Source organism: Salvelinus alpinus, chromosome 3 (assembly GCF_045679555.1).
Source record: "Salvelinus alpinus chromosome 3, SLU_Salpinus.1, whole genome shotgun sequence".
Lineage (NCBI taxonomy): Eukaryota > Metazoa > Chordata > Actinopteri > Salmoniformes > Salmonidae > Salvelinus > Salvelinus alpinus.
This window is the reverse complement of record NC_092088.1, coordinates 54091822-54118639: the sequence shown is the minus strand read 5'-3', so window position 1 is coordinate 54118639 and position 26818 is coordinate 54091822. Positions and strand designations below refer to the sequence as shown.

General features: G+C 46.2%; 1 protein-coding gene and 1 pseudogene across 1 annotated transcript in view; both read right to left on the bottom strand.

Annotated features, from left to right (window-relative positions):
• The window catches only part of LOC139569826 (formin-2-like), an 82693-nt pseudogene extending 69861 nt beyond the window's left edge, over window positions 1-12832 (bottom strand).
• Window positions 12833-19722: 6890 nt separating this feature from the next.
• The window catches only part of LOC139570935 (muscarinic acetylcholine receptor M3-like), a 128997-nt gene continuing 121901 nt past the window's right edge, over window positions 19723-26818 (bottom strand). The window contains exon 3 of the mRNA XM_071393282.1: window positions 19723-25483. Coding sequence (XP_071249383.1) covers window positions 23587-25464 — 1878 coding nt within the window. The 5' untranslated portion in view covers window positions 25465-25483 and the 3' untranslated portion in view covers window positions 19723-23586. The remainder of the gene's footprint in view (window positions 25484-26818) is intronic.

Sequence of the window (26818 nt, the reverse complement as noted above, 5' to 3'; positions counted from 1 at the left end):
GGTTTGGGATGAGTTGGACTGCAGAGTGAAGGAAAAGCAGCCAACAAGTGCTCAGCATATGTGGGAACTCCTCAAGACTGTTGGAAAAGCATTTGATATGAAGCTGGTAGAGAGAATGCCAAGACTGTGTAAAGCTGTCATCAAGGAAAACGGTTGCTGGAATGAGTAGGTGTGTCCAAACTTTTGACTGGCACTGTACATAAACACATTGTCACAAACACTCAGACATAACATGCACACGAACTCACATAGAAATACAGAACGTCCCTGAAATGTATGCACACACACCAATATAGTACAATATAAACAGGCACAAATTGACACGTGCTTTCATTCAAGACACACACACACACACACACACACACACACACACACACACACACACACACACACACACACACACACACACACACACACACACACACACACACACACACACACACACACACACACACACACACACACACACACACACACACACACACACACACACAACTGTTCAGATACAAATTCTGCTTTGGTGGCTGAGCAAAAGAAAAGCAGCTCTGATAACATGGCACACCAATGAAGGAAACATGACAACCCATTGCTGCAGGACACAAATTTCAGTCCCTATGAAGATACTGCAACAGGGAGCACACACACACCCATACACACTTATACACGCATGCATACACACACATGCATGCTAACAGAAAATATATGACATCTATATCTAGTCATGAAAAAATACTAAGTCGCGAAATCTATATTTGAATCCTCAGCCTAAGAACCTTACATCTGAGTGGATTCAGCTGCCACGGGCATGTGATAAAAATGGCACTGACAGCGTGCGTGCCTGACGAACTATGCGGGATTTATTATAATCACACACATGAGATTACATCTGTGAAGTGTTACTTGGAAAATAATTTGTACATTTATGAAATCAGCTTTCATATGGTAAGCCTGTCCATAAGAACAGTTCTCAACATAATGGAATGCTAAAAGATTAAAAGGTAGAGTAGATAGGGTGGTAGATGGTCGATACTGTAGTTGATACATAACCCATTTGTTAGAATTACTTTTTTCATGTACTCTCATTCAGTGAACAATAATAACTATGATCAGTGTGATATTTGTTGAAATGGCAGCAGGGAAACGATGTGCTTAAGTAAAGAGTTGGCTCTCACATTAAAGGTGGCTGTGACTGGACTGACAATGTCTTCATGCTGCTCTCTGAAAATGTCACTAAGGGGCTGCAGCAGCCCCAGGACCATCGTACGACAACACAATCTCTCCGCCTCATCGTTCGCTCCCTCCCCCTCCTGCAGACATAGACGCTCCAACAGGGAGAGACCTGGGGGGCGAGAGAGAGAGAGAGAAAGAAAGGGAGATTCAGACAACAGATATCTAGGGATGACACTGTTATGAAGATATAGATACTGCAGATAAAGACATGAATATTGATGATAGAGCAGTGGGCTTTTTTTAGGGTGATATGTCAGATTTCACCACGAGCTTTTGATCTGCATCATTACATGGGGAGAGAGGAGGACATGTGCTGATTATCCTACAAAATGCTGAAACAAAACCAGATACAATTTGTATGGATAGTTTTAGCTCCCACTAAGTAGCTAATGTATCACTGTGTGTTATTTCGTCTCGTGCCTAACAACACCCGTGGAAATATATCCTCCAAACACCGGCTTTCTCTGGCATTAGCACTTAAATATAGTATTGTAAAACAGTATTGTGTTGGTACTATTATTTTATATATACTGTGTTTTCAACTGCTCTGCACAACATGTATTGGTCCTGAGGAGGCCAAAAGAGGGCACCTTCTTAGAAATCACATGATGAAAATGTCTTTCTGCAAATGCCACGGTTTAACCTTCACATTAACAGTTGGCATTTAAACAGTACTGTACAAACCATCAAAATAACACTATTTATCAGGACCATCCTGGTCAATCCGCCTGAGGAGGAGAGGAGGAATAGTCATACCACATTGCTCAGCTGTGTGTGGTATGAAAGTGATGGAGAAAGTCATAGATGATGGGATTATTATAGAGTCGTAGATGGTGGAATTATTATAGAAATCAATGTGATAATCTGAAAATCTGTGAACAGTCCTAGACAGAGACAGGGAAGGCCTGATTTTGTAATCCAGAGAGCTCACAAGTCATGGCATTGTGACCAGAGGAGCCTTTGGTGAGCAGAAATACTCCCCTACTGATCCATGTTCTACTGGCAGGTGATTCATTTAAAACAGTCATACTATAAATCCTCTCTAATGCTATTATAAAAATGTTATAACTTGATTTAGCGCTAAAACGTGAGCCACAGAAAAAAAATTGGTTTAAATGTCACATTTCCCAATGAAAATAGAGGCAAATTTCAATTACATACCACTAACAATGAAGGAATATAAAAGTTTTATCCGTCGCGACGCTGCAAACTAGGTTTTAACCGCGCTGTGAATACAATTGGATCTTGTTCGCGAGGTAGCAAAAAAACATTCAGCAATATAAAACTAATTCTGGTCCTTGCAGCGGATGTTTGTTGGATTATGATCAGGTAAAAATGAAAAGCTATTTTAGCTATCTAGCAGTGTGATTAAAAGAACATGAAGATATCAAAATGATTTCTAAAATATGATGTTGCTCCTATTTCATGCAATAGCCACCACTCTTTTAGATACACGTACAGTATTATGATGAACAACCTTATCCAAAGGAATAAAAGTGACACACATGAACAAAGAACAACAACAGCACCAGCAAAACAGTTTACAGGCTAGTGACCTGTCTAATTTAAACTCTGCTATTGATGTCCTCTGAAACAGATCCATGTCACATGACTGATTACTCCAATAGCTGAGGTAAACCAGGGCCAGACTGGATAACAAGATGGTCTGGCTGACCGGATAGAGTGATAAACTAATCATCAAGCTTGACAGCTCAAATCTTGGGCAAGACATAGCAACCTACCACTGTATCAAGGAATGATCTGAATAGCTAGCTATAGTAGTGCTGTGCAAATGTAAAGGACAGTGATTGTGGGTGTGTGTATCCCTCCCAGACAGTCAGGCAAAGAATGACATTGCAATGGGTGAGTGATCATTTTCACACTCCCTGCTCTGCTGCAGGAGCTGAGAGCCGAAAACAGCTGAGCCTCAGACCATCAGCATTCTGTAGCCTACTAATACTGAGATAGGAGGATATTCATGTCAACATACTGCTTAATAAGGAACAGCACAGTATGTTCTTACAGGGGTCGATCTTCATATTCAATATTGTCACGCCCTGGCCTTAGTATTCTTTGTTTTCTTAATTATTTTGGTTAGGTCAGGGTGTGACATGGGGAATGTATGTGGTTTTTGTAGTGTCTAGGGTGGTTGTAAGGTTTAGGGGGTTTATTAGAGTAGTTGGGTTTATGTTTAGTATAGTAGTCTAGCTGTGTCTATGGTTGAGTGTAGGTATCTAGGAAAGTCTATGGTTGCCTGAATTGGGTCTCAATTAGAGACAGCTGGTTATTGTTGTCTCTGATTGGGAGCCATATTTAAGGCTGTGTGTGTGTGTGTGTGTGTGTGTGTGTGTGTGTGTGTGTGTGTGTGTGTGTGTGTGTGTGTGTGTGTGTGTGTGTGTGTGTGTGTGTGTGTGTGTGTGTGTGTGTGTGTGTGTGTGTGTGTGTGTGTGTGTGTGCACTACGTTTATAGCTTCACGGTCGTTTGTTGTTTTTGTATAGTTTGTAATAGTGTTTCGTTTCATGTTCATCTTCGTAGTAAAATAAAAGAAGATGGCTTATTTTCCACATGCTGCGTTTTGGTCCGTCTCTCCTCCACATGATCGTGACAGAATTCCCCACCAACATCGGATCAAGCAGCGTGTGCAACAACAACAGGACCCACCTACACAGGACTATTGGAATTGGGAGGAAATTCTGGACCGCGAAGTACCAGGAGAATATAACCGCCCCAAAGCTGAGCTGGAGGCAGCGAAAGCAGAGAGGCGGAGTTATGAGGAGGCAGCAAGGAAACAAGGCTGGAAGCCCGTAAGTCAAACCCAAAAATTTCTTGGGGGAGGCTCTCGGGTAGTTTAGTTGGGTCAGTCGGGAGACGTGAGCCAACTCCTCCTGCTTACCGTAAGGAGCCGGTGAGGGCGGATTTGGAGGAGAGTGACGCAGAGACAGTAAAGGAGTTAATGGAGAAATTGGAGGAGAGAGTTATGAGGGATGTATTGGCTTGGTGCATGAGGCACGGCATCCTTCCGAATGAACGTGTTGGTGTTTTAATGTCACCGGGAACAGCTCTCCATACTCGTCCTGAGGTGCGTGCTAGCCGTCTGGTTAAGACAGTGCCTACAGCACGCACAAAGCCTCCTGTGCGTCTCCAGAGTCCTGTGCGTCCTGTTACTGCTCCTCGCACTAGCCCTGTGGTGTGTGTTCCCAGCCCAGTACCACCAGTGCTGACACCACGCACCAGGCTTCCAGTGCGTATCCAGAGCCCTGTTCCTCCTCCACGCACTCTCCCTGTGGTGCGTGTCTCCAGCCCAGTGCCTCCAGTCCCGGCACCACGCACCAAGCCTCCTGTGCGTCTCCAGAGCCCTGTACGCACTGATCCTTCTCCCCGCACTCGTCCTGAGGTGCGTGCCCTCAGCCCGGTACCACCAGTTCTGGTACCACGCACCAGTCCTATAGTGCGCCTTGAGAACTCAGTGTGCCCTGTTGTTGTTCCCCGCACTAGCCTGAAGGTGCGTGTCCTTAGCCCGGTACCTCCAGTTCCGGCACCACGCACCAGGCCTACAGTGCGTCTCAGCCGGCCAGAGTCTGCCGTCTGCCCAACGGTGCCTGAACTGCCCGTCTGCCAAGCGGCGCCTGAACTGCCCGTCTGCCAAGCGGCGCCTGAACTGCCCGTCTGCCCAACGGCGCCTGAACTGCCCGTCTGCCCAACGCCGTCTGAACTGTCCGTCTGCCAAGCGCCGCATGAACTGCCCGTCTGTATTGAGCCTTCAAAGCCGCCCGTCTGCCATGAGCCTGCAAAGCCGCCCGTCTGCCATGAGCCTACAGAGCCGTCCGCCAGACAGGAGCCGCTAGAGCCTTCCGCCAGACAGGAGCCGCTAGAGCCTTCCGCCAGACCGGATCAGCCAGAGCCTTCCGCCAGACCGGATCAGCCAGAGCCTTCCGCCAGACCGGATCAGCCAGAGCCTTCCGCCAGACCGGATCAGCCAGAGCCTTCCGCCAGAACGGATCAGCCAGAGCCTTCCGCCAGAACGGATCAGCCAGAGCCTTCCGCCAGAACGGATCAGCCAGAGCCTTCCACCAGCCATGACCAGCCAGAGCCGTCAGCGAGCCATGACCAGCCAGAGCCGTCAGCGAGCCATGACCAGCCAGAGCCGTCAGCGAGCCATGACCAGCCAGAGTCGCCAACCAGACAGGATCTGCCAGAGCCGCCAACCAGACAGGATCTGCCAGAGCCGCCAACCAGACAGGATCTGCTAGAGCCGCCAGCCAGCCATGAGCAGCCAGAGCCGCCAGCCAGCCATGAGCAGCCAGATCCGTCAGCCAGCCATGAGCAGCCAGATCCGTCAGCCAGCCATGAGCCGTCCAGCCAGGATCCGCCAGAGCCGTCCAGCCAGGATCCGCCAGAGCCGTCATCCAGCCAGGATCCGTCCCTCAGTCCGGAGCTGCCGTCCCTCAGTCCGGAGCTGCCGTCCCTCAGTCCGGAGCTGCCGTCCCTCAGTCCGGAGCTGCCCCTTATCCTGGTGCTGCCCCTTATCCTGGTGCTGCCCCTTATCCTGGTGCTGCCCCTTAGTCCGGTGCTGCCCCTTAGTCCGGTGCTGCCCCTTAGTCCGGTGCTGCCCCTTAGTCCGGTGCTGCCCCTTAGTCCGGTGCTGCCCCTTAGTCCGGTGCTGCCCCTTAATCCAGTGGGGTTAATGTGGAGGGTGGCCATTTGGAGGAGGCTACGAAAGCGGGTAGTGACTATGGTGGGGTGGGGACCACGACCAGTGCCGGAGCCGCCGCCGTGGACGGAAGCCCACCCAGACCCTCCCCTAGACTTTGTGCTGGTGCGCCCGGAGTTCGCACCTTAAGGGGGGGGTTATGTCACGCCCTGGCCTTAGTATTCTTTGTTTTCTTAATTATTTTGGTTAGGTCAGGGTGTGACATGGGGAATGTATGTGGTTTTTGTAGTGTCTAGGGTGGTTGTAAGGTTTAGGGGGTTTATTAGAGTAGTTGGGTTTATGTTTAGTATAGTAGTCTAGCTGTGTCTATGGTTGAGTGTAGGTATCTAGGAAAGTCTATGGTTGCCTGAATTGGGTCTCAATTAGAGACAGCTGGTTATTGTTGTCTCTGATTGGGAGCCATATTTAAGGCAACCATAGGCTTTAGCTGTTTGTGGGGAATTGTCTATGTTGAACGTTTGTAGCCTGTGTGTGTGTGCACTACGTTTATAGCTTCACGGTCGTTTGTTGTTTTTGTATAGTTTGTAATAGTGTTTCGTTTCATGTTCATCTTCGTAGTAAAATAAAAGAAGATGGCTTATTTTCCACATGCTGCGTTTTGGTCCGTCTCTCCTCCACACGATCGTGACAAATATACTGTATTATTACATTACATGACGTGATGTTTAATATCTACATCTAAATATTTATTAATGATTATTGTAATTTTACATGATGATAATTATAATTACACAATGCCATAATCCCTGTTGGGCAAAAAGGCATCTAGCTGCAATATTTACCTCCTTTCCACCAATGTTACTCTATAACTCATGAAGTACCTCTATGCTCAGTCACTTACCAGAGAAGACATCCTGATAGGGTCCTGTGGTAGTGGTCTGGACAGCTGAGTGGCATTGTCTGGTGCATAGGGTCAGACTCGCCCCTGGAAAGCCTCTCTCTGACCCCCCATGCTCCCGGAGGTCAGTGGTGGCCTCATGCCTCAATCTGAGGCCTTCCAGATCCTTGGTCCAGTCTGCAGAATGACTGAAAGGCCCGGCGATACTGCAGGACCTCTGCCTGGGGGTTCTCCATCCCTGGGGCTTGTGGCCCCCAAATTCTGCCCCAGAGCCTGGCTCCGTCCTACGAGGGCTCTGGCTTGGTGAGCCTATGGGTGAGGTCAGCTGCCTGGTGGTGATCTTCACGTAGGTAGGGTGGATGGGAGGACAGGGCTTGACAGTGGAGATAGTGGAGGACGTCCTTCTGGAAAGAGATATTTTGGAACTGTAACTCTTCAGCAGAGAGACAGAATAGCTACTCTTCCTCCTGCTCAGAGACCGGAAGACTCTCCCCATGTCCCCCCCCTCCTCCCTCTCCACAGTCAGTTCCATGTTACTCACACTTCTGGATGAACCTGTGTCCGGTCCCAACCTGATGCACATGGACCCCTCGATGGCGCTACCTGCCCCATCAAAGCTCTGGCTCTGAGTTAGCTGGGAGGTCAGCACCGGGTTCTCCAGGTCGTCCTGGGTCTCCTCAGCGCTCTCATAGGACGTGATGGTGGAGTTGGTGTCTGGGAAGCTGTAGGTGCTGGTGGTTTTGGGCAGGGGGCTGTCACTGCTCCCCTCCGTGTCCGCCGAGGAAGGAACACAGTCGCTTAGTGAACCTAAATCTGACTCCCCCCAGATGCAACCCTTCCCTCTGCCTCTGATTGTCTATGCTCAGCACTTTGGTCTGATCCTGCAGTATCAGTACCAACAGGTGTCTCATCAACCTGTCCCTTTTCCAGGTCTGACCCCAGAGTGGAGCCTACCTCCTGTGGGTCAGAGGGGTCAAGGGCTAGGTGTTTAAAATCACCATCTGTGGTGGGGGAGGTGACCCCCTCAGCCAAAGGGACAGTGACTCTATCCAGGAGCACATCAGTGTTCCCATGATTCTCCCTGATACCTTGCTGGATGTCAGAGAGCAGATCCACATGCTCATCCATAGCAGAGTGGAAGCTGTAGAGGTCCCCGTCTGATTCTGAACTCGTTCTCCGGCCCTCGTCCTCCGCCTCCGACGTTGTCAAGTGGCCATACTCTGGGTCACCATCCGACATCATTCCCAGCTCATCTACAGAGAGGCTAAGGTTGACCCCACCAGCTCCCTCCAACTGGGACCCCTTGCCATCCAGGATATCCTCCTTGGACAGCCCCTTTGCCTTTGACAGACTCTTCCTGATTCGCATGCCCAAAAACACAGAGGTTTTGGCTTCCGATTGAGATTTCTTTCTTGCCACCATCTCCCTCTTTGGACTTGCCTTTCTTGGAGCTCTCAGGTTCCTGTCCTCAACTCCCCCATCACAGGGGGAAACTTCCCTTGCTGCCTTCCTCTTGGCCTCCTGGTTCTCCAGCTTCCTAAACAGGCAGACCCCCTTGACAATCACAAGCCATGCTGCTGGGGCTGGGGCTGCTGCTCCTGGGTTGTTGAACTGGCTCTTTGGGAGCTCAGCACTAATCCCTGCCTGCTCAGCGGTGTTGCGAGCAGCTATGAGGATTCTGTTGCTGAGAGGAGGCTGACAGGCTCACTCTCTCCCACCTCCTATCTGCTCTGTTGCATAATGGCTGCTGGATGAGCGACCCACCCAAGCATGTTCAATGCGAGGCTCCTCCCCGTCCAGAGAATGGCGGAAGCCTCCGGTGAGGTTGATGTTGTTGTTGCTGCTGTCTGCGGAACATGTTGGTCACACTAATTTTCACCCTGTCTTTAAAGGCTCTGGTGAAGAAGATCTCCATCAGGAAAAGCACCTAGGTCTCTACGGTCTGTCTGCATTCTGTCTGCAGGAGGGTACAAGCTGGACAGTCTAAATTAACAGAGAGAGTGGAATCATTCAGTTTATATTTAAACATCTTTACAATCAGATGAGATGTATTTTGTTTTCAAAGGAGCCAATAGCTAAGACACTAAACAAACCGCAATGGAAAATTCCTGTTCAAACTCCCTATCACTTTTAGTCACATAATATAGTCGGACCATAATGTATGCTTTCAAAGTGTCTGCTATTGCCATTATTATTAATCCATCGTCTGGAAAAATAATACAATATAATAATAGCTCTTTGGTTTGTGCTACAACAGCATTATAAACATTTCAAATATCCATTGTGGTTATTAACCCTGCCTTGTTCGTTCTCACGTTTTTCTCTCCTGCGTATTCCCTGTACTGTAACAAATATGTCAGCAGTTGTTTGTGTCATGCCTATAGTCTGAGTGAGAATATGATTCACGTAATTCAATTTCTACAGCCTGTATATCTATTAATAGCTGTGGTGTTAGGTCCAGCCTGCCTGTCTTTGCTCTAGTACAAACCCAGTGAGCTTGATATTACTTTGATCCTGACCTAACACATACCACAGTGCCATCTTCAGTTCAGTAGGTTGAACTGGGAGGAAACACATCACTTGTGTTTTATCTAAGTAGTTACCATTTACACCCGCAAGGTATTTATACATGGACATTCTGTTGACTCTTGTTAGACACTTTTGTTAGACACACTAGGTTCACTGTTATCAATACATCTAGTTAATTCAAACAATGATAACTAATTGAACTTTGGGTGTGGCTCATTGGTAGCAGAAAATGCCCACTATGATACAACTATCAATGGTTAGCATTGCACTCAGATGTAAAATGCACATTCAATTACCTGAGAATTATCACTTTTGATTATGAAAATAATTACTTGAAGTTTCACTTTTCTGATCATGAATATTAATTGTTCTCTACATAGTAATAAACCAAAACTACATTAGGTCTACTGTATATTATGCATACAGTATAGTCCAACCAATAAAATACTTGCCCAGTAAACATCACCAAGCAACTGTCTGCAGTAGGCTACTGTTTATCTGTATACATTATGTGGCAGACCAGGGAGTTTGGTCAAGACGTTTACACAGATCAGACACGGACAGAGTAGGATTAGCTCGGTTTCAAGGGTGTTTATTTAAATAATAAATCAAAAAGAAAAGGATAGGTCTCCCCATGAGACCCTCTCCGGGATATCGTCTTCTAGGCTCCAGGTCTTGCTGTATCCTGTTGGGATCAAAACTACACTCACTCCTGTTACCTCTGTAACTGTCCCCAACTATACGGGAGTCCTTTCTTCCCCCACTCTGTCCCTGTGTGCTGCCCTTCTGGCAGCTTTATGGGCCTTGCACAGTTGGTAAGCAATCAGCCCTTGATTACCCTCCCAATCAGCCCCAATTAGTCCTGGACGGAGCACCCGTCGAGACCTTGCACGTCCAGCAGATGGCTCCGTTGCCTCGTGATGTATACACCGTCTGTCACCAGGCCTCGACGAGTCTCCCCCTGGTGGCTGACCTGCTGTACACCACCCCCCTTTAGAGCTGTCGGGGAGGGGACTGTCATCAGTGCGATGTATGTCTCCCTTCTAGATAGAGCAGTGTTGAAGGGACAAGAACCACCTAGTGACCCGATCATTTGTGTCCTTTCCCCTGGCCATCCAGACCAGGGGAGCATGGTCCGTGACCAGGGTTAATTGGGTGCCCAAAAGGTAATACTTGAGTGTCTAGCGCCCACTTCACCGCTAGACACTCTTTCTCAACAATAGAGTACATTTTTTCTCTAGGTATCAGCTTTCGGCTGATGTACATGATGGGATGCTCCTCCCCATCGTGTATCTGGGATAGAACGGCCCCTAGTCCCGTATCACATGCATCCGTCTGGACCACCATCGGCACCTGGAAATCGGGCGTTATGAGAATCGGATGGGAGCACAGCGCTTCCTTCAGAGGGCTGAACGCCGCTTCCGTCTCGTCCGTATATTTCACTGTTTTCGAGAGGGGGGCCCTGGTTAGATGGGTGAGGGGGGAAGCTATAGCCACAAAGTTGGGGATAAACCGGCTATAGTATACTGCCAGTCCCAGGAAGGACTTGACCTGTGTCTTGGTGCGTGGAACGGGCCAGTCACGTACTGCGTGAACCTTCCTCTTCTGGGGCTTGACGTTCCCCTGTCCGATCAAATCCCCCAGGTACTCCACCTCCTCAAAACCTAGTTTGCATTTCTTGGGGTGCACGGTCAACCCGGCTTGTCTGAGTGCGTCCAGCACCGCCTGGAGGCGCGTCAGGTGCTCTTCCCAACCTTGGCTGTGGAAGGTGGTAGGCGTCGAATAAGCTTATGTCATTCCCACCCAGGCAATCATTACAGAAGCAGAGGCTACCGTCCGGTTTGGGCACCAACGCGATGGGGCTGCACCATGCACTGTGGGACTCTTCAATGACCCTCCATCCTCAGCATAGCCTCCACTTCTTGTGTCACGGTCTTCCTTCGGGCCTCCGGACTCCGATATGGTCTCTTTCGTATCGCTTCCCCAGACCGGGTACAGATGTGGTGTTCAATGAGGGTCGTGCGGCCTGGCATCTCGGAGAATACCGCCGTGTTCCGATCGACGAGCACCCTGAGCTCTTGCTTCTGGGCCGGGGTCCTCATTGATCAGGACCACCACTGGTCCCATTGGCGTCCTGGGTCCCGCCCATAACACGGACAAGGCTGTCCTCTCGTGCCACTTCGAGGGGTTCGAAAGGGGAAAACCCAGGGGAGGACTGGGGTACTTCTCGGATTGAGAACATTAAGTGGGGTAGTAGCTGGTCCCAGTTCTTCCCGTCCTGCCGAATGACCTACCGCAGCATCTGTTTTAGTGTTGTATTGAAGCGCTTGATGAGCCCATCCATCTGCGGGTGAAAGACGGAGGTCCGGATCTGATTGATCTGCAAGAGAGCACACAACACTTTCATTAGGCGGGACATAAACTCAGTACCTTGGTCTGTCAGGGTCTCGTTTGTGATGCCCACCCGGCTAAAAAGGTGGAACAGCTCCCGGGCGATTCCCTTGGATACCGCTGCCGGTAGTGAAATGGCCTCGGGATAACAGGTGGCATAATCTACTATCACCAGGATGTACCGGTGTCCTCATGCTGTTTTTACCAGGGGTTCCACTATGTCCATGGCGATGAGTTCAAAGGGCACCCCGATGATCGGTAGGGGGACCAATGGGTTTCGGAAGTGGGTTTTCGGGGCAGTGAGTTGACACTCCGGGCAGCTGCGACAGTAGTCTTCCACGGCCCTCCTCATCCCGGGCGGCAATCCGTTCCCGTGACTTCTCCATTCCCAGGTGCGCCCCCAACAGGTGGGTGTGGGCCAGCTGAAGAACGGTTCCCACGTACTGTCGGGGCAGCAACAATAGCTCTCGAAGTTCCCCCTGTTGGCGCGACACCTGATACAAAGGTTTATTCTTGATTTGGAAATGGGGGTATCGCCAGTCACTCACCCCCGGAAGTAGCTGTCCATCCACCGCTATCACTTGGGCTGCGGAGGCTTTCATGTTCGGATCCTCCCACTGGGCCGTCCCGAATTGTCCCCTCAGTTGGCCCCCAGCGGATGTCCTGACTGGCCCCTCAGTAGGTTGCTCATCTGGGCTCGGGGGGATGCGTCGGGTACGAACCTACAGCCGTGGATCCGTTGAGCCCGATGGGCCAGGCTGTACCTGTAGTGGCTGAGTATCTCCCGTTTGAGTCCGTCGTAGTTAGCCGCCTGTTCGTCGTTCAGGTCCCAATACGTCTTTTGGACATTCCCAGAAAGGAACGGGGCCAGCAGACTTGCCCACTTCTGCCTTGGCCATCTTTCCCTTAGCGCTGTCCATTCAAATGTACAGAGCTATGTTTCGATGTCATCGTCTTCCGTTAGCTTGATTAAAAACTGGTTGGGATGTGATTTAGGAGACGCTCCTCATTGCAGCTTCCTGATTTCCTCAACGAGGCGGATGTTTTGTAGTCGCTGTTCCTCCAGCGTTCGTTCCTGAACCGCCTGTTGTGTTTGTTGGGCCCGGATGAACTGAGCTATCAACTCGTCCATGCTGATGCTGTGTAAACGTCAACCCTGATCTGACCACGTTATCAGGGTGCCCACATTCTCCACCACTTGTGGCAGACCAGGGGGTTTGGTCAAGACGTTTACACAGATCAGACACGGACAGAGTAGGATTAGCTTGGTTTCAAGGGTGTTTATTTAAATAATAAATCAAAAAGAAAAGGGTAGGTCTCCCCATGAGACCCTCTCCGGGATACCATCTTCTGGGCTCCAGGTCTTGCTGTATCCTGTCGGGATCAAAACTGCACTCACTCCTGTTACTTCTGTAACCGTCCCCAACTATACGGGAGTCCTTTCTTCCCCCACTCTGTCCCTGTGTGTTGCCCTTCTGGCAGCTTTATGGGCCTTGCACAGTTGGTGAGCAATCAGCCCTTGATTACTCACCAACTCCCAATCAGCACCAATTAGTCCTGGCCTGGAGCACCCGTCGAGACCTGGCACGTCCAGCAGATGGAGCCATCGCCTCGTGATGTATGCACGAGCCTCCCCCTGGTGGCTGACCTGCTGTATGCCACAATTATCACAATGGGCCAAAATGAAAATCTACAATACAGTTTACATGAATAATATACTAGATATAGATACCTTCAATATATAGTAGAAGTTCCGCTACACACAGAGGAGAGAAGAGAAAGAAAGTCCTTGCCTTAGCGGTTTCTCTCCAGCATTGAGTGGAACACAATCAAGTGTCTGTGATCTCCACTAGGCTTTTCCTTTTCCTTGGTCACATGAAGAAGTGAGGTTCATCATCACATGTTTTGATTCTGAATCAAAGTGAAAGAAAATTATAGAAAATGTTCCAAGTGACAAAAAATACTAAATGTGGATGTATTGATTCCGTGTCTTCACACCTCAGAGTCAATACTTGATGGAAGCACCTTTGGCAGCCATTACAGCTGTGAGTAATTATGATTAAGATTCTACTATCCTTGGACAACTTTTAGGGCAACATACAACATACCTTCAGAAAGTATTCATACACTTGACTTTTCCCACATTTTGTTGTGTTACAGCCTGCATTTAAAATTAACGTTTTTATCACTGGCCTACTCACAATACCCCATAATGTCAAATAATGTTTTTTCTAAATGTTTACAAATTAATTAAAAATGAAAAGCTGAAATGTCTTGAGTCATTAAGTATTCAACTCATTTGTTAGGGCAAGTCTAAATAAGTTCAGGAGTAAAAATGTGCTTAACAATTCACATAAGTTGCATGTGGCTCAATAATAGTTTAAATAAAAAGATGTCGAACCGATTTCACACTACGCTTTGGTCTGAGTATGCTTACAATGACGATCGTGACAGAGAGGAAGGAAACCGCTCAGGGATTTCACCATGAGGCCAAGGATGACTTTAAAACAGTTACCGAGTTAAATGGCTGTGATAGGAGAAAACTGAGGATGGATCAACACCATTGTAGTTACTCCGAAATACTAACCTAAATGACAAACCTGTACAGAATACAAATATTCCAAAACATGCATCCTTTTTGCAATATCGCACTAAAGTAAAACTGCAAAAAAGGTTGCAAAGCAATTATCTTTTTTTCCTGAATACAAAGTTTTATTTTTGGGGCAAAGCCAACACAATGCACCACTGAGTACCATTTTTTAAGCATGGTTGTGGCTGCATCATGTTATGGGTATGCTTGTCATTGGCAAGGACTAGGGAGTTTTGGGAGATAAAAAGAAACGGAATAGAGGTAAGCACAGGAAAAACTGTTTCAGTTTACTTTCCAGCAGACACTGGGAGGCAAATTCACCTTTCAGCAGGGCAATAAGGTGAACCATAAGGCCAAATATACACTGGAGTTGCTTACCAAGATGACATTGAATGTTCCTGAGTGGTCTGGTTACAGTTTTGACTAATATTGGCTTGACAATCTGTGGCAAGACTTGAAAATGGCTGGTTAGGCTGTCAATAATCAGCAACCAACTTGACAGAGGTTGAAGAATACTTACGTAAATGAGATATTTCTGTATTTCATTTTCAATAAATTTGAGTGAAAAAATGTGTAGATGGGTGAGAGAAAAACATCTATTAAATCAATTTTGAATTCAGGCTGTAATACAACCAAATGTGGATTAAGGGGTATGAATAATTACTGAATGCACTGTAGGTTGTATCCCTTTTTAGATAACATTTCAAGATAGCAAATGTTGAAAACTGTGCAAGGGGTGTGCAGACTTTTTCTATGCACTGTATTAAAAATGGCAAAAAACAACCAGAAATGCTACGTACAGTGCATTCGGAAAGAATTCAGACCCATTGACTTTTTCCACATTTTGTTATTTACAGCCTTCTTCAAAAATGTATAAAATAGTTTTTATCCTCATCAATCTACACACAATACCCCATAATGACAAAGCAATAACAGGTTTTTAGAAACTTTTGCAAATGTTGTAAAAAACTACAACTGAAATATCACATTTACATAAGTATTCAGACCCTTCACTCAGTACTTTGTTGAAGCACCTTTGGCAGTGATTACAGCCTCGAGTCTTCTTGGGTATGACGCTACAAGCTTGGCACACCTGTATTTGGGAAATTTCTCCCATTCTTCTCTGCAGATCCTGTCAAGAGACATGTCCTGAAGCCATTCCTGCGTTGTCTTGACTGTTTGCTTAGGTTCGTTGTCCTGTTGGAAGGTGAATCTTCACCCCAGTCTGAGGTCCTGAGCGAGAAGGAGCAGGTTTTCATCAAGGATCTCTCTGTACTTTGCTCCGTTCATCTTTCCATCAATCCCAACTAGTCTCCCAGTCCCTGCTGCTGAAAAACATCCCCACCGCATGATGCTGCCAACACCATGCTTCACCGTAGGGATGGTGCCAGGGTTCCTACAGACGTGAAGTTTGGCATTCAGGCCAAAGAGTTCAATCTTGGTTTCATCAGACCAGAGAATCTTGTTTCTCATGGTCTGAGAGTCTTTAGGTGCCTTTTGGAAAACTCCAAGCGAGCTGTCATATGCCTTTTACTAGGGAGTGGCTTTCGTCTGGCCATCTACCATAAAGGCCTGATTGGTGGACTGCTGCAGAAATCGTTGTCCTTCTGGAAGGTTCTTCCATCTCCACAGAGGAAATCGAGCTTTGTCAGTGACCATCGGGTTCTTCTCCACCGATTGCTCAGTTTGCCTGGGCGGCCAACTCTAGGAAGAGTCTTAGTGGTTTGAAACTTCTTCCATTTAAGAATGATGGAGGCCACTGTGTTCTTGGGCACTTTCAATGCTGCAGACATGTCTTTGTACCTTTCCCCAGATCTGTGCCTCGACACAATCCTGTCTCAGCGCTCTACAGACAATTCCTTCGACCTCATGGCTTGGTTTTTGCTCTGACATGCATTGTCAACTGTGGGACCTTATATAGACAGATTTGTGCCTTTCCAAATCATGTCCAATCAATTGAATATACCACAGGTGGACTACAATCAAGTTATAGAACCTGAGCTCAATTCCGTGTCTCATAGTGAAGGATCTGAATACTTATCTAAATAAGAAATGTGCAAAAATGTATTAAAACCTGTTTTCACTTTGTAATTATGGGTTATTGTGTGTATATTGATGAGGGAATGTTTTTTTAGAATAAGGCTGTAACATAGCAAAATGTGGAAAAAGTAAAGGGGTCTGAATACTTTCCAAATGCACGAATGTCAGTCAGCCGGTATTTTTAAATTTTTAAATTGAACCTTTATTTAACTAGACAAGTCAATTAACTTCTTATGGCTGCAGGGGCAGTATTGAGTAGCTTGGATGAAAGGTGCCCATTTCAAACGGCCTCGTACTCAATTCTTGCTCGTACAATATGCATAATATTATTACTAGTGGATAGAAAACACTCTCAAGTTTCTAAAACCGTTTGAGTTATATCTGTGAGTAAAACAGAACTAATTTTGCAGCAAACTTCCTGTCAGAAAGTGAAAAATCAGAAATCGAGGCTCTGTTCCAGGGCCTCCCTATTAATCTGCTTGAAATCTATTAGTATACATGCACTTCATACGCCTTCCACTAGATGTCAATAGGCAGTGAGAGAAGAAATGGAGTGTATAGCTATATCTATGGTCAAAAGAGAGGTCTTGGAATGACATGACCCCAATTTCCTTTGTTCAGGAAGGCGCAGGAAGTACATCAGCATTGGCTTCTGAAAAGCTTTCGTTATAGACGGCTACTATCTCCGGCTTTGATTTTATTTGATAAATGTGACAATATCATCGTAAAGTATGTTTTTTCAATATAGTTTTATCAGATTATTGAAATTTTTTCGGGAGTTTTGGCGTGTTCCGTTCTCTGCGTTTGGTGACGATGGACAGCTTCGCGCCACTTTGCTAGTTTTGGTTGCTAATTCGAGAGGGAAAAAGGACATTCTAAAACCAAACAACGATTGTTCTGGACAAAGGACCCCTTGTGCAAGATTCTGATGGAAGCTCAACCAAAGTAGGACACATTTATAATGTTATTTCCTATTTCTGTCGAAAATGTGTAGTTGTGTTTTCCGCCTTGATTTTGGGCGCTCTCTCGCTATAACGTAAGCTGCATGTCGTACTGAAGTTATTTTTAGAATTCTAACACGGCGATTGCATTAAGAACTAGTGTATCTATCATTTCCTGTACAACATGTATTTTTTAGTAAAGTTTATGAATAGTTATTTGGTCAGAATAGGTGAGTGTCAGAAATATATCCGGAGATTCTGGAAAATAGTTGCTACGTTTTCACAATGTATAACCACGGATTTCAGCTCTAAATATGCACATTTTCGAACAAACCATATATGTATTGTGTAATATGATGTTATAGGACTGTCATCTGATGAAGTTTATGAAGGTTGGTGAAATAATTAATATCTTTTGCTGGTTTTGTCGCTATCACTACTGTTGCCTTGAATCAATGTAGTTGTGTGGTTGGCTATTGTAGTAAGCTAACATAATGCTATATTGTGTTTTCGCTGTAAAACACTTAAAGAATCGGAAATATTGGCTGGATTCACAAGATGTTTGTCTTTCATTTGGCAAAAGGTCTCCTGCAGGGATGGGGGCTGGGAGCAGCACAACATGGTAGGAGCACAAAACAGGGAAAAAACATTATTGGGCACAGACAATAGCTCAAAGGACAAGAAGGTAGAGATAGCAATAGATCACGCAAAGCAGCCACAACTGTCAGTAAGAGTGTCCATGATTGAGTCTTTGAATGAAGAGATTGAGATAAAACTGTCCAGTTTGAGTGTTTGTTGCAGCTCGTTCCAGTCGCTAGATGCAGCGAACTGAAAAGACGAGCGACCCAGGGATGTGTGCGCTTTGGGGACCTTTAATAACAGAATGTGACTGGCAGAACAGGTGTTGTATGTGGAGGATGAGGGCTGCAGTAGATATCTCAGATAGGGGGGAGTGAGGCCTAAGAGGGTTTAATAAATAAGCATCAACCAGTGCGTCTTGCGATGGGTATACAGAAATTACCAGTTTACAGAAGAGTATATAGTTCAGTGATGTGTCCTATAAGGAGCATTGGTGGCAAATCTGATGGCCGAATGGTAAAGAACATCTAGCTGCTCGAGAGCACCCTTACCTGCCGAGCTATAAATTACGTCTCCGTAATCTAGCATGGGTAGGATGGTCATCTGAATCAGGGTTAGTTAGGCAGCTGGAGTGAAAGAGGAGTGATTACGATAGAGGAAACCAAGTCTAGATTTAACTTTAGCCAGCAGCTTTGATATTTGCTGAGAGAAGAACAGTGTACGGTCTTACCATACTCCCAAGTACTTTTATGAGGTGACTATGTTACATCTGCTCCTGCAACGCCCCTCTACTGCTCATCCTGTGTCTCCTTGACCTGCTGCCACTCCCCCAGTAATCTCTCCCTCTCTGTGTATGTGTGTGTGTGGATGTGATTGTGATTTTGTGGACGGAGACAGGTGTGCTGGAGTTGGAACAGATCCCTACCAGCTGCAACCTGTTCCATAATCAAGACCTCTAACAAATACTCAGCCCTGCCACTTCCACGCTGCCAGATCGTAATCTCTGCTCAGTCAGTCTGTTTCTAGCCTTTTGTTCATGTTTAGATCCTGTTGTGCCTGTCTTCCCTTGCCTGATGCTGTTTTCCTCTCCGTTACAGTTCTGCCCGCTCTGACTCTGGTCCCTGTCTCCAGTCCCACGTCTCGTCATCCTGCTACTCTGTCCTGGATTCCCCACTCTACTACTCCCTTGGATTCCCCTCTGGACCTGCTTATCCTGCCCCAACCCCTCTCGCCTCAGCCTCCACACCTGGTTTTCTGTAAACCGCCCAAGCTTCCACTGGCCTGCACTCCGTCTTCCCAACGTGTTTTCAATAAATACTTTGGTTACATCATCCTAGTCTCCTCATCTGAGTCTGCTGTTGGGTTCCCCTGTTCCACTCCGAATAAAAGTACGATCTGGCCAAAGAGATGAACCCAGCAGACTTAAATACTCTCTACCAAACCCTCGCCGGCCAAAGCACCCTGCTCGAGCAACATGACCAAGCTCTGAAAACTCTTCTGGAGCACATCAAGGAGTTTTCACGGAGCCTGTCTGACTCACAGGGCCGAACCTTCGCCCAGAGCTCACAACCAGTCCCAAGTCCTTCTTCTCCGCTCCGGGAGCCGTTTGTTCCGACTCCCGAGCATTACGATGGCTGTGCCCCAGTTCATTCCAATACCTCCGGACCTGTCATCAGTTCCTCTCGAGTTTCACGATCTAGCTCCTGTGTTCAGCAAGCACCACGCCCTGTCGCTGCTGCCTCATAAAGAACAAGCTTAGCTAAAGCCCCACACATACAAACCAATTATATATATTTATTTAGACTTTTGTTACTTTATTTGCTTTTATGCCCACGGGGAAGGGGTGGTAACTGAAATGCTCTAATATGCTAAAACAGAGATTCTTGTTCCCGAACAATTCAATCATCATCTGTACAAATTGTACTGTAGACCTACGGGACTGTACTGCACTGTCATCTTCTTCAATATTCTGTGATTACAAATATCACTCAGACACTGGAGGAATACAATTTTATAAACATTCAAATAAATGTTTTTTGGCCGGTAAACATGATACAGACCATCTTCTGTCAATAAAAATATTTGTGTTTATTGACTTAACATGGATACGATTAGCATACTTGAAATGTAACATAAAACAATAAAAGTAATATTTTATTATTCATTTGATCTTACTTCAGGTAGTTCACATCTCAAACATAAAACCTCCCTTGATCAGGAGTATAATAACACCGTAGCACATGGTGTTGAAAGCAGTTAAAATATCCATTGGCAATTCAGACACTGAATAATTTCTCTTATCTTTCATCATTATCTGGCTTACATACCCCATTGGGTAACACTTTATAATAACGTTCCTGTCTGATCGTTATTATAAAGTGTTACCCCACATGGTAGCATTCTGCTATTCTACTCGATATCACATACTCAACATATCTGTGGTACATGTATGGTATTTGCTTTCACTATCCCTTTACAAACCTAAGTGTAATACATACACTTAAACAGCAAAAAAAAAATTGAACAGTATTCATCACATTTAGGCCTGAACCATTGTGCATCACATAATAACAATACATTAAAATGTAACTATTACATTATTTTAGCACTGTGTGATATTAAAACATGTAGAGAAATCACCATAAATAACACTGTTTGCACAGCCAAATAACTTTATGTACAATTGATAGAAATGTTAAATTTTGGAAATCACTGAAATGAAAAGCACCACTATTCAGCTCCATATGTCATATGTAGCAGGTTTAAGCTAGTCTAACCAGACTCTTTTGAGTTTTGTATGTGTTCTCAGCAATGGCATTTTATGGGAGAATCTCAAATTGGATTTCTGGCCAGAGGAGAGGAGCAAACTCCTCCGTTTGCCTATTAACAAATTGAAACTCTCCTACATACAATGAATTCAGAAAGTGTTCAGACACTGACTTTTTCCACATTTTGTTAAGTTACAGCCTTATTCTAAAATATTTTTTTTAAATCCTCAATCTACACACAATACCCCACAATGACAAAGCAAAAACAGGTTTTTAGACATTTACAAATTTAAAACAGAAATACCTTATTTACATAAGAATTCAGACCCTTTGCTATGAGACTCGAAATTGAGCTCAGGTGCATCCTGTTTCCATTGATCATCCTTGAGATGTTTCTACAACTTGGAGTCCACCTGTGGTAAATTCAAATGATTGGACATGATTTGGAAAGGCACACACCTGTCTATATAAGGTCCCACAGTTGACAGTGCATGTCAGAGCAAAAACCAGGCCATGAGCTTGAAGAATTTGTCTGTAGAGCTCAGAGACAGGATTATGTCGAGGCACATATCTGGGGAAGGGTACCCCAAAACATCTGCAGCACTGAAGATCCCCAAGAACACAGTGGCCTACATCATTCTTAAATGGAAGAAGTTTGGAACAACCTAGACTCTTCCTAAAGCTGGCTGCCCGGCCAAACTGAGCAATCCAGGGGAAGGGCATTGGTCAGGGAGGTGACCAAGAACCTGATGGTCCCTCTGAAAGCGCTCCAAAGCTCCTCTGTGGAGATGGCAGAAGGACAACGATCTCTGCAGCACTCCACCAATCAGGCATTTACGGTAGAGTGGCCAGATGGAAGCCACTCCTCAGTAAAAGGCACATGACAGCCCGCTTGGAGTTTTCCAAAAAGCACCTAAAGAAACAAGATTCTCTGGTCTGATGAAACCAAGATTGAACACTCTGGTCTGAATGCCAAGTGTCACGTCTGGAGGAAACCTGAAAACATCCCTACGGTGAATCATGGTGGTTGCAGCATCATCCTGTGGGTATGTTTTTCAGCAGCAGGGACTGGGAGACTAGCCAGGATCGAGGGAAAGATGAACGGAGCAAAGTACAGAGAGATCATCGATAAAAACCTGCTCCAGAGCGCTCAGGACCTTAGACTGGAGTGACGGTTCACCTTCCAACAGGACAACTACCCGAAGCACACAGCCAAGACAACACAGGAGTGGCTTCGGGACAAGTCTCTGAATGTATTTGAGTGTCCCAGCCAGATCCCGGACTTGAACATCTCTAAGACCTGAAAATAGCTGTGCAGTGACGCTCCCCATCCAACCTGACAGAGCTTGAGAGGATCTGCAGAGAAGAATGTGAGAAACTCCCCAAATACAGGTGTGCCAAGCTTGTAGCGTCATACCCAAGAAGACTCTAGGCTGTAATCGCCGTCAAAGGTGCTTCAACAAAGTACTGAGTAAAGGGTCTGAATACTTATGTAAATGTGATATTTACCTTTTTTTTTATACATTTGCAAAAATGTCTGAAGACCAGTTTTTGTCATTATGGGGTATTGCATGTAGATTGATGAGGGAAAAAACAATTTAATCTTTTTTAGAATAAGTATGTAATGTAACAAAATGTAGAAAAAGTGAAGGGGTCTGAATACTTTCTGGATGCATTGTATGGCTACCACTTTTCGGTTTCCAGGTAACGGAGGAGAGGCGCACGGAGGAGTCGAGGAGAGTACAGACATTGACCCACCCACCCAATCTCCCACTTATTGCCCCACAACAGCATTTCCCTGAATGGAAGTAAGCTGGAAGTTACTAGTGTAGAATTCTATTCATCCAGCAGATGCTGCTGTGGCACTGCTAAATCCTCTAGGAGAAAGAGAGGGTTCATCTAGGGACCACAGACCAATATCTTAGTTAGGGAAATACATTTGGACAGCCAGTGAGAAGAAATGGAGAAACCTTTTCAAATATAACCTAATAAATCAAAACATTACAATTCATAGTGACTGATCTATTTAGTGTACAATCAATCATTAGGTATCAAGTTAGAAATAGCAATATACCATTACGCTCAACATAAACAACAATTGAATAAGTTGATTCGCTTATTGTCTCCACCATGTAAACAACTCACATTGAACACGAGCAGCTCATTGAAGTGCCGTAGAATAGTCAAAATTTTCTTTTTTCAGACTGGCTCAGAATCTATAGAGGAAAAACTATAGACCAATTTATTATACAAAAACAACCAAAAACTTTGAAAAACTGGTCGTCACAAATAGGACACTGTTTTGTTTAATATCTTCTCATTTTATAAGACACAAGAAAGCTATATCCAAGTGGAAGGCAATGTACAGAAGTCAGAGTAAAAAAACCCATATATAACAAAGAAATCAAATTCAGTTAGCCAAAAGGGAGCTCAAAATCAATACAGTGCAGTCTATTGACACAAAATGTTTTGGCCTTTGCTTTATATACTATATTACAGTACAGATGCAGTTGACTTTGAAAACCCAAACTGCTCTGTACGTTACAGATTTGACTACCACAAAATAAATGGTAAGAAATGGAAAACCCCAAATCCATAACAATGTTACATCATATAATCTCCCTAAGTATCAATTGCACTTTGAATTGTCCCCCCAATGCATTTAAAGTCCTTGCTCTATTGGTTTTCACTGTCAGTCTTTTTAGCTGCACTTCTCTGGAATGATCAATCTAGAGGAACCTTTCACCACAGGAGCTCTCCTGAAGAAACAGAGGAATATGTCACTTGGGAGGTTGTGGCTACACAGAGAACATCAGCCATCACAGCAACAACATGACTGCCTCCTTGTGAATCTCTGTGCAGTTAAAAACCACAGACAGAATCTTTAGGATGCCTCATCCATCCACTGAGTTGTCAGATTCTAGACTCATCATCTTCATCACCCAATTCCCACTGGGTCTATATCTCACTACGTTGAGTTTTTAGGAATTCTCCTGTGGAACACTACGGACTGCCGTGCCTGGAACTGTTGCTTCCGCCGCCGCTTGCGCTGGTCCCAGTGGCAGAGCAGTATCATCTTGAAGGTGGTACGGAAGGTCTTGTTGCACAGGGCATAGCACATGGGGTTGACGGTACTGTTGACGTAGCATAGCCAGTATCCCAGTGCCCACAGAGCCTCTGGGATGCAGCCATTACAGAAGGTGTTGACCAGCACCATGATGTTGTAGGGTGTCCATGTGATGATGAAGGCAAACAGAATGGCACTAAGGGTCTGTGCCGCCTTCTTCTCCTTTACCAGAGACATGCGCTTGCGCTTGGTGATCTGCGTCCGTGCCCTGGAGGCAAATCTCTTGGCTAGAGCTGCCTCTCTGAAGGAGATCGGCATCGAGGGTAATTTGGTGGTGGTGGCAGGGGAGCCAGAGAGCGGCCCCACTCTGGTGGCCTGGATGGCAGGCATGGACTGGACTCTGGAGATCTGGGAGGGAAAGCGTTGTTGGTAGCTGTTGGTGTCTGTGTTGGCCCCATCAGGGGTGGTAGTAGTGGTGGTGGTGGTGATGGTAGAGAGGCTGTCCCGACTGTCCTCCTCCCCCCTCAGGGGGTCTTCTTCTGAGGCTATGTCCAGGTCCTCGCAGGAGGTGAGGTGGGAGTTGACGGCTGCCTTCATCCCTGGCAGGTTGAGCACTATGGAGAAGATGGCGTGGTCCTGGGGCATCATCCTTCTACCATTTCTCTCCTCATCCTCAGACGAGCCCGAGTGGTCCACTGACAGCCTGGCGTTGTTGTTGTTCCAGCTGTCGCTGCTGCTGTGGTCGGCATCCCCCTCTACGGGCCGGGCGCTGCCAGGCCTCCAGGAGTGCATCATGGGCCAACAGTGGAAGCGTGCGGCCAGCGCCTGGATGGGGCTCTTCTTCTGGGAAACTTGGCTTAGCTCATAGCTGCTGCAGCTCCTGGCGCTCCCAGCCTGGTGGTGGACAAAGTGAGCCCTTTCTCCACCCCTCCCTTGGCTCCCTGAGCCCTGCAGGCCCGCCAGTTCCCGTGCGCGGTTCTGCGTCTCCCTGTAGATACGCCAGTAGAGCACACTCATAATAGTGACAGGCAAGTAAAAGGCAGCAATAGCCGTGCAGAATGTAATGATGGGCTCTGAGAGGAACTGGATGTAGCACTTATCAGGGGGCACTGTGCGCTCCCCCACAAAGTACTGCCAGAATAGAATGGCTGGGGCCCACAGGACCAGGGACACGAACCAGGCCAGGCCAATCATCAAGCCAGCCCGCCGCGTGGTCCGTTTGGCCCGGTAGGTGAGGGGCCGGGTGATGGAGAAGTAGCGGTCAAAGCTGATGACCAGCAGGTTCATAACGGATGCGTTACTGGCCACATAGTCAATAGCCAGCCACAGATCACAGGCCCAGTTGCCTAGCGCCCATTGGCCCATGATGATGTAGGTGGTGTAAAGGTTCATGGAGATGACCCCGATGATGAGGTCAGCCACAGCCAGGCTGAGCAGGAAGTAGTTGTTGACAGTCTTGAGCTGGCGGTTTACCTTAAAGGATACCACCACCAGGATGTTGCCGATTATAGTGACCAGGGACAGGAGGCCGGTGAAAAAGACAATGAGGACCACCTGCCACACTGTGTGACCCCCAAGAGGGTCATAGGTCAGAGAGGTCACTGTCTCGTTGTGCGAGCCTGTAAAATTGAAGAGGCCACTGATGGAGTCATTGTCATCGGGGCTGGTTAGCTCTTGCCAGATGTCCTTGTGGAGAGAGTTGGTGTCTGGGTCATCAATGCCCATTCCTGGGGAGCTGACGGTCAGGTAGAGGCCAGGGTTTGTGCTGTTGGAGCTCATTATGAAGTCCTGGCATATTCTGAGGAGAACACAGATAGAGATATATTACTACACTGTATTGTACTGAGAAGTCGCTCCAGTAGGTGATGCTAACAGCACATTTTTGCTCATTTTTATTATTTTTTACGTTTACTATAAGTAGACTGGCAGTTAAGGTGTTTACAGTTTACCCACTTTTCTAGTCAAACTATCTTGTTTGTAAACAATTTGTATTCATAGGTTGTGTTTAACCTTTGCAGGTAAATGCATTGACACACACATTTTTCCCCAGTTACACTATACAAGCAATAATACATTTTGACACATTCATCTAGACAATGTTTTGTTGGAGGGTCCATTACAAAAACATATTCCTGTGATGACTTCTTGCAAATTGCCAAGACAGCATCGCAGCACAACATGTCATCCTGTGATGCATCCGGAGCCTCAATCTGATTGTAAGAAGCATATTTAAAAACACAATTACACTAATGCTGTAAACAACACCAAGGCTTGGAAACGTCTCCTGTCAGACTACTGGTGTGACTTAGCATGCAGGTGGTGGCTATTATGTAAATTCAGCTCCTGTGTCTCAGTGAAATAAATCACAGTCCCATCCGACCTGAATTCATGGCCTGTCTGTTAATCTCACTGATAGTTTACAGAATAGAATGTTACTGGCTCTTGCCCAAGGACAGTCGTGGCCAGCGAGTGTTAGAAGAGATACCTATCCGGCCCAGACAGAATAATACAAGCACACACATACACGCGTACATAATACAGGGAAATATAGAGAAACATTTCAATTGTATTTCAAGAGATATTAAAAGATAATGCGAATTTGACCTTCACATGCCTAATAAAAAAAGTATAATTATAGTCAAAGAGTGAGGCAAGCAAACAGCCTCCAAACTAAAGTTTACTACAACAAACTTTGTGCTTGATGTAACTTTTGGAAAGAAATGAGCGGAGACAAGGAGGCTGAAGTGGAGAGAGGAGAAGACGAGAGGCTAAAATCGCCTTACAATGCCAAGGACTGAATCTAAGTGAGAATGAAGTTATTAGCTAGCTAGAGCACTCTGAACTCCATCACATTATGTGCTCACACTCTCACAACAATGTCTACATCTGGGTCTCTTGGGCAAACCAAGTACGGGCTTGAAGAGGAGAAAACGGATGGAGGGAGCATTCCCACTCCCAGCTCTTTGGCTCTGCGTCTGAATATCACTGTCTCTGTGTCTGAAAACACAGAGAGCTGTTTCTTTTCCCAAGGATGTTTGCTAAATGGATTCTACTGCTGTGATGGCCCACTGGATATGAAACCATTGAGGAGAGTTCTTCCTTTGGCAGGCAGACAACCTGATGGTGTAACTAT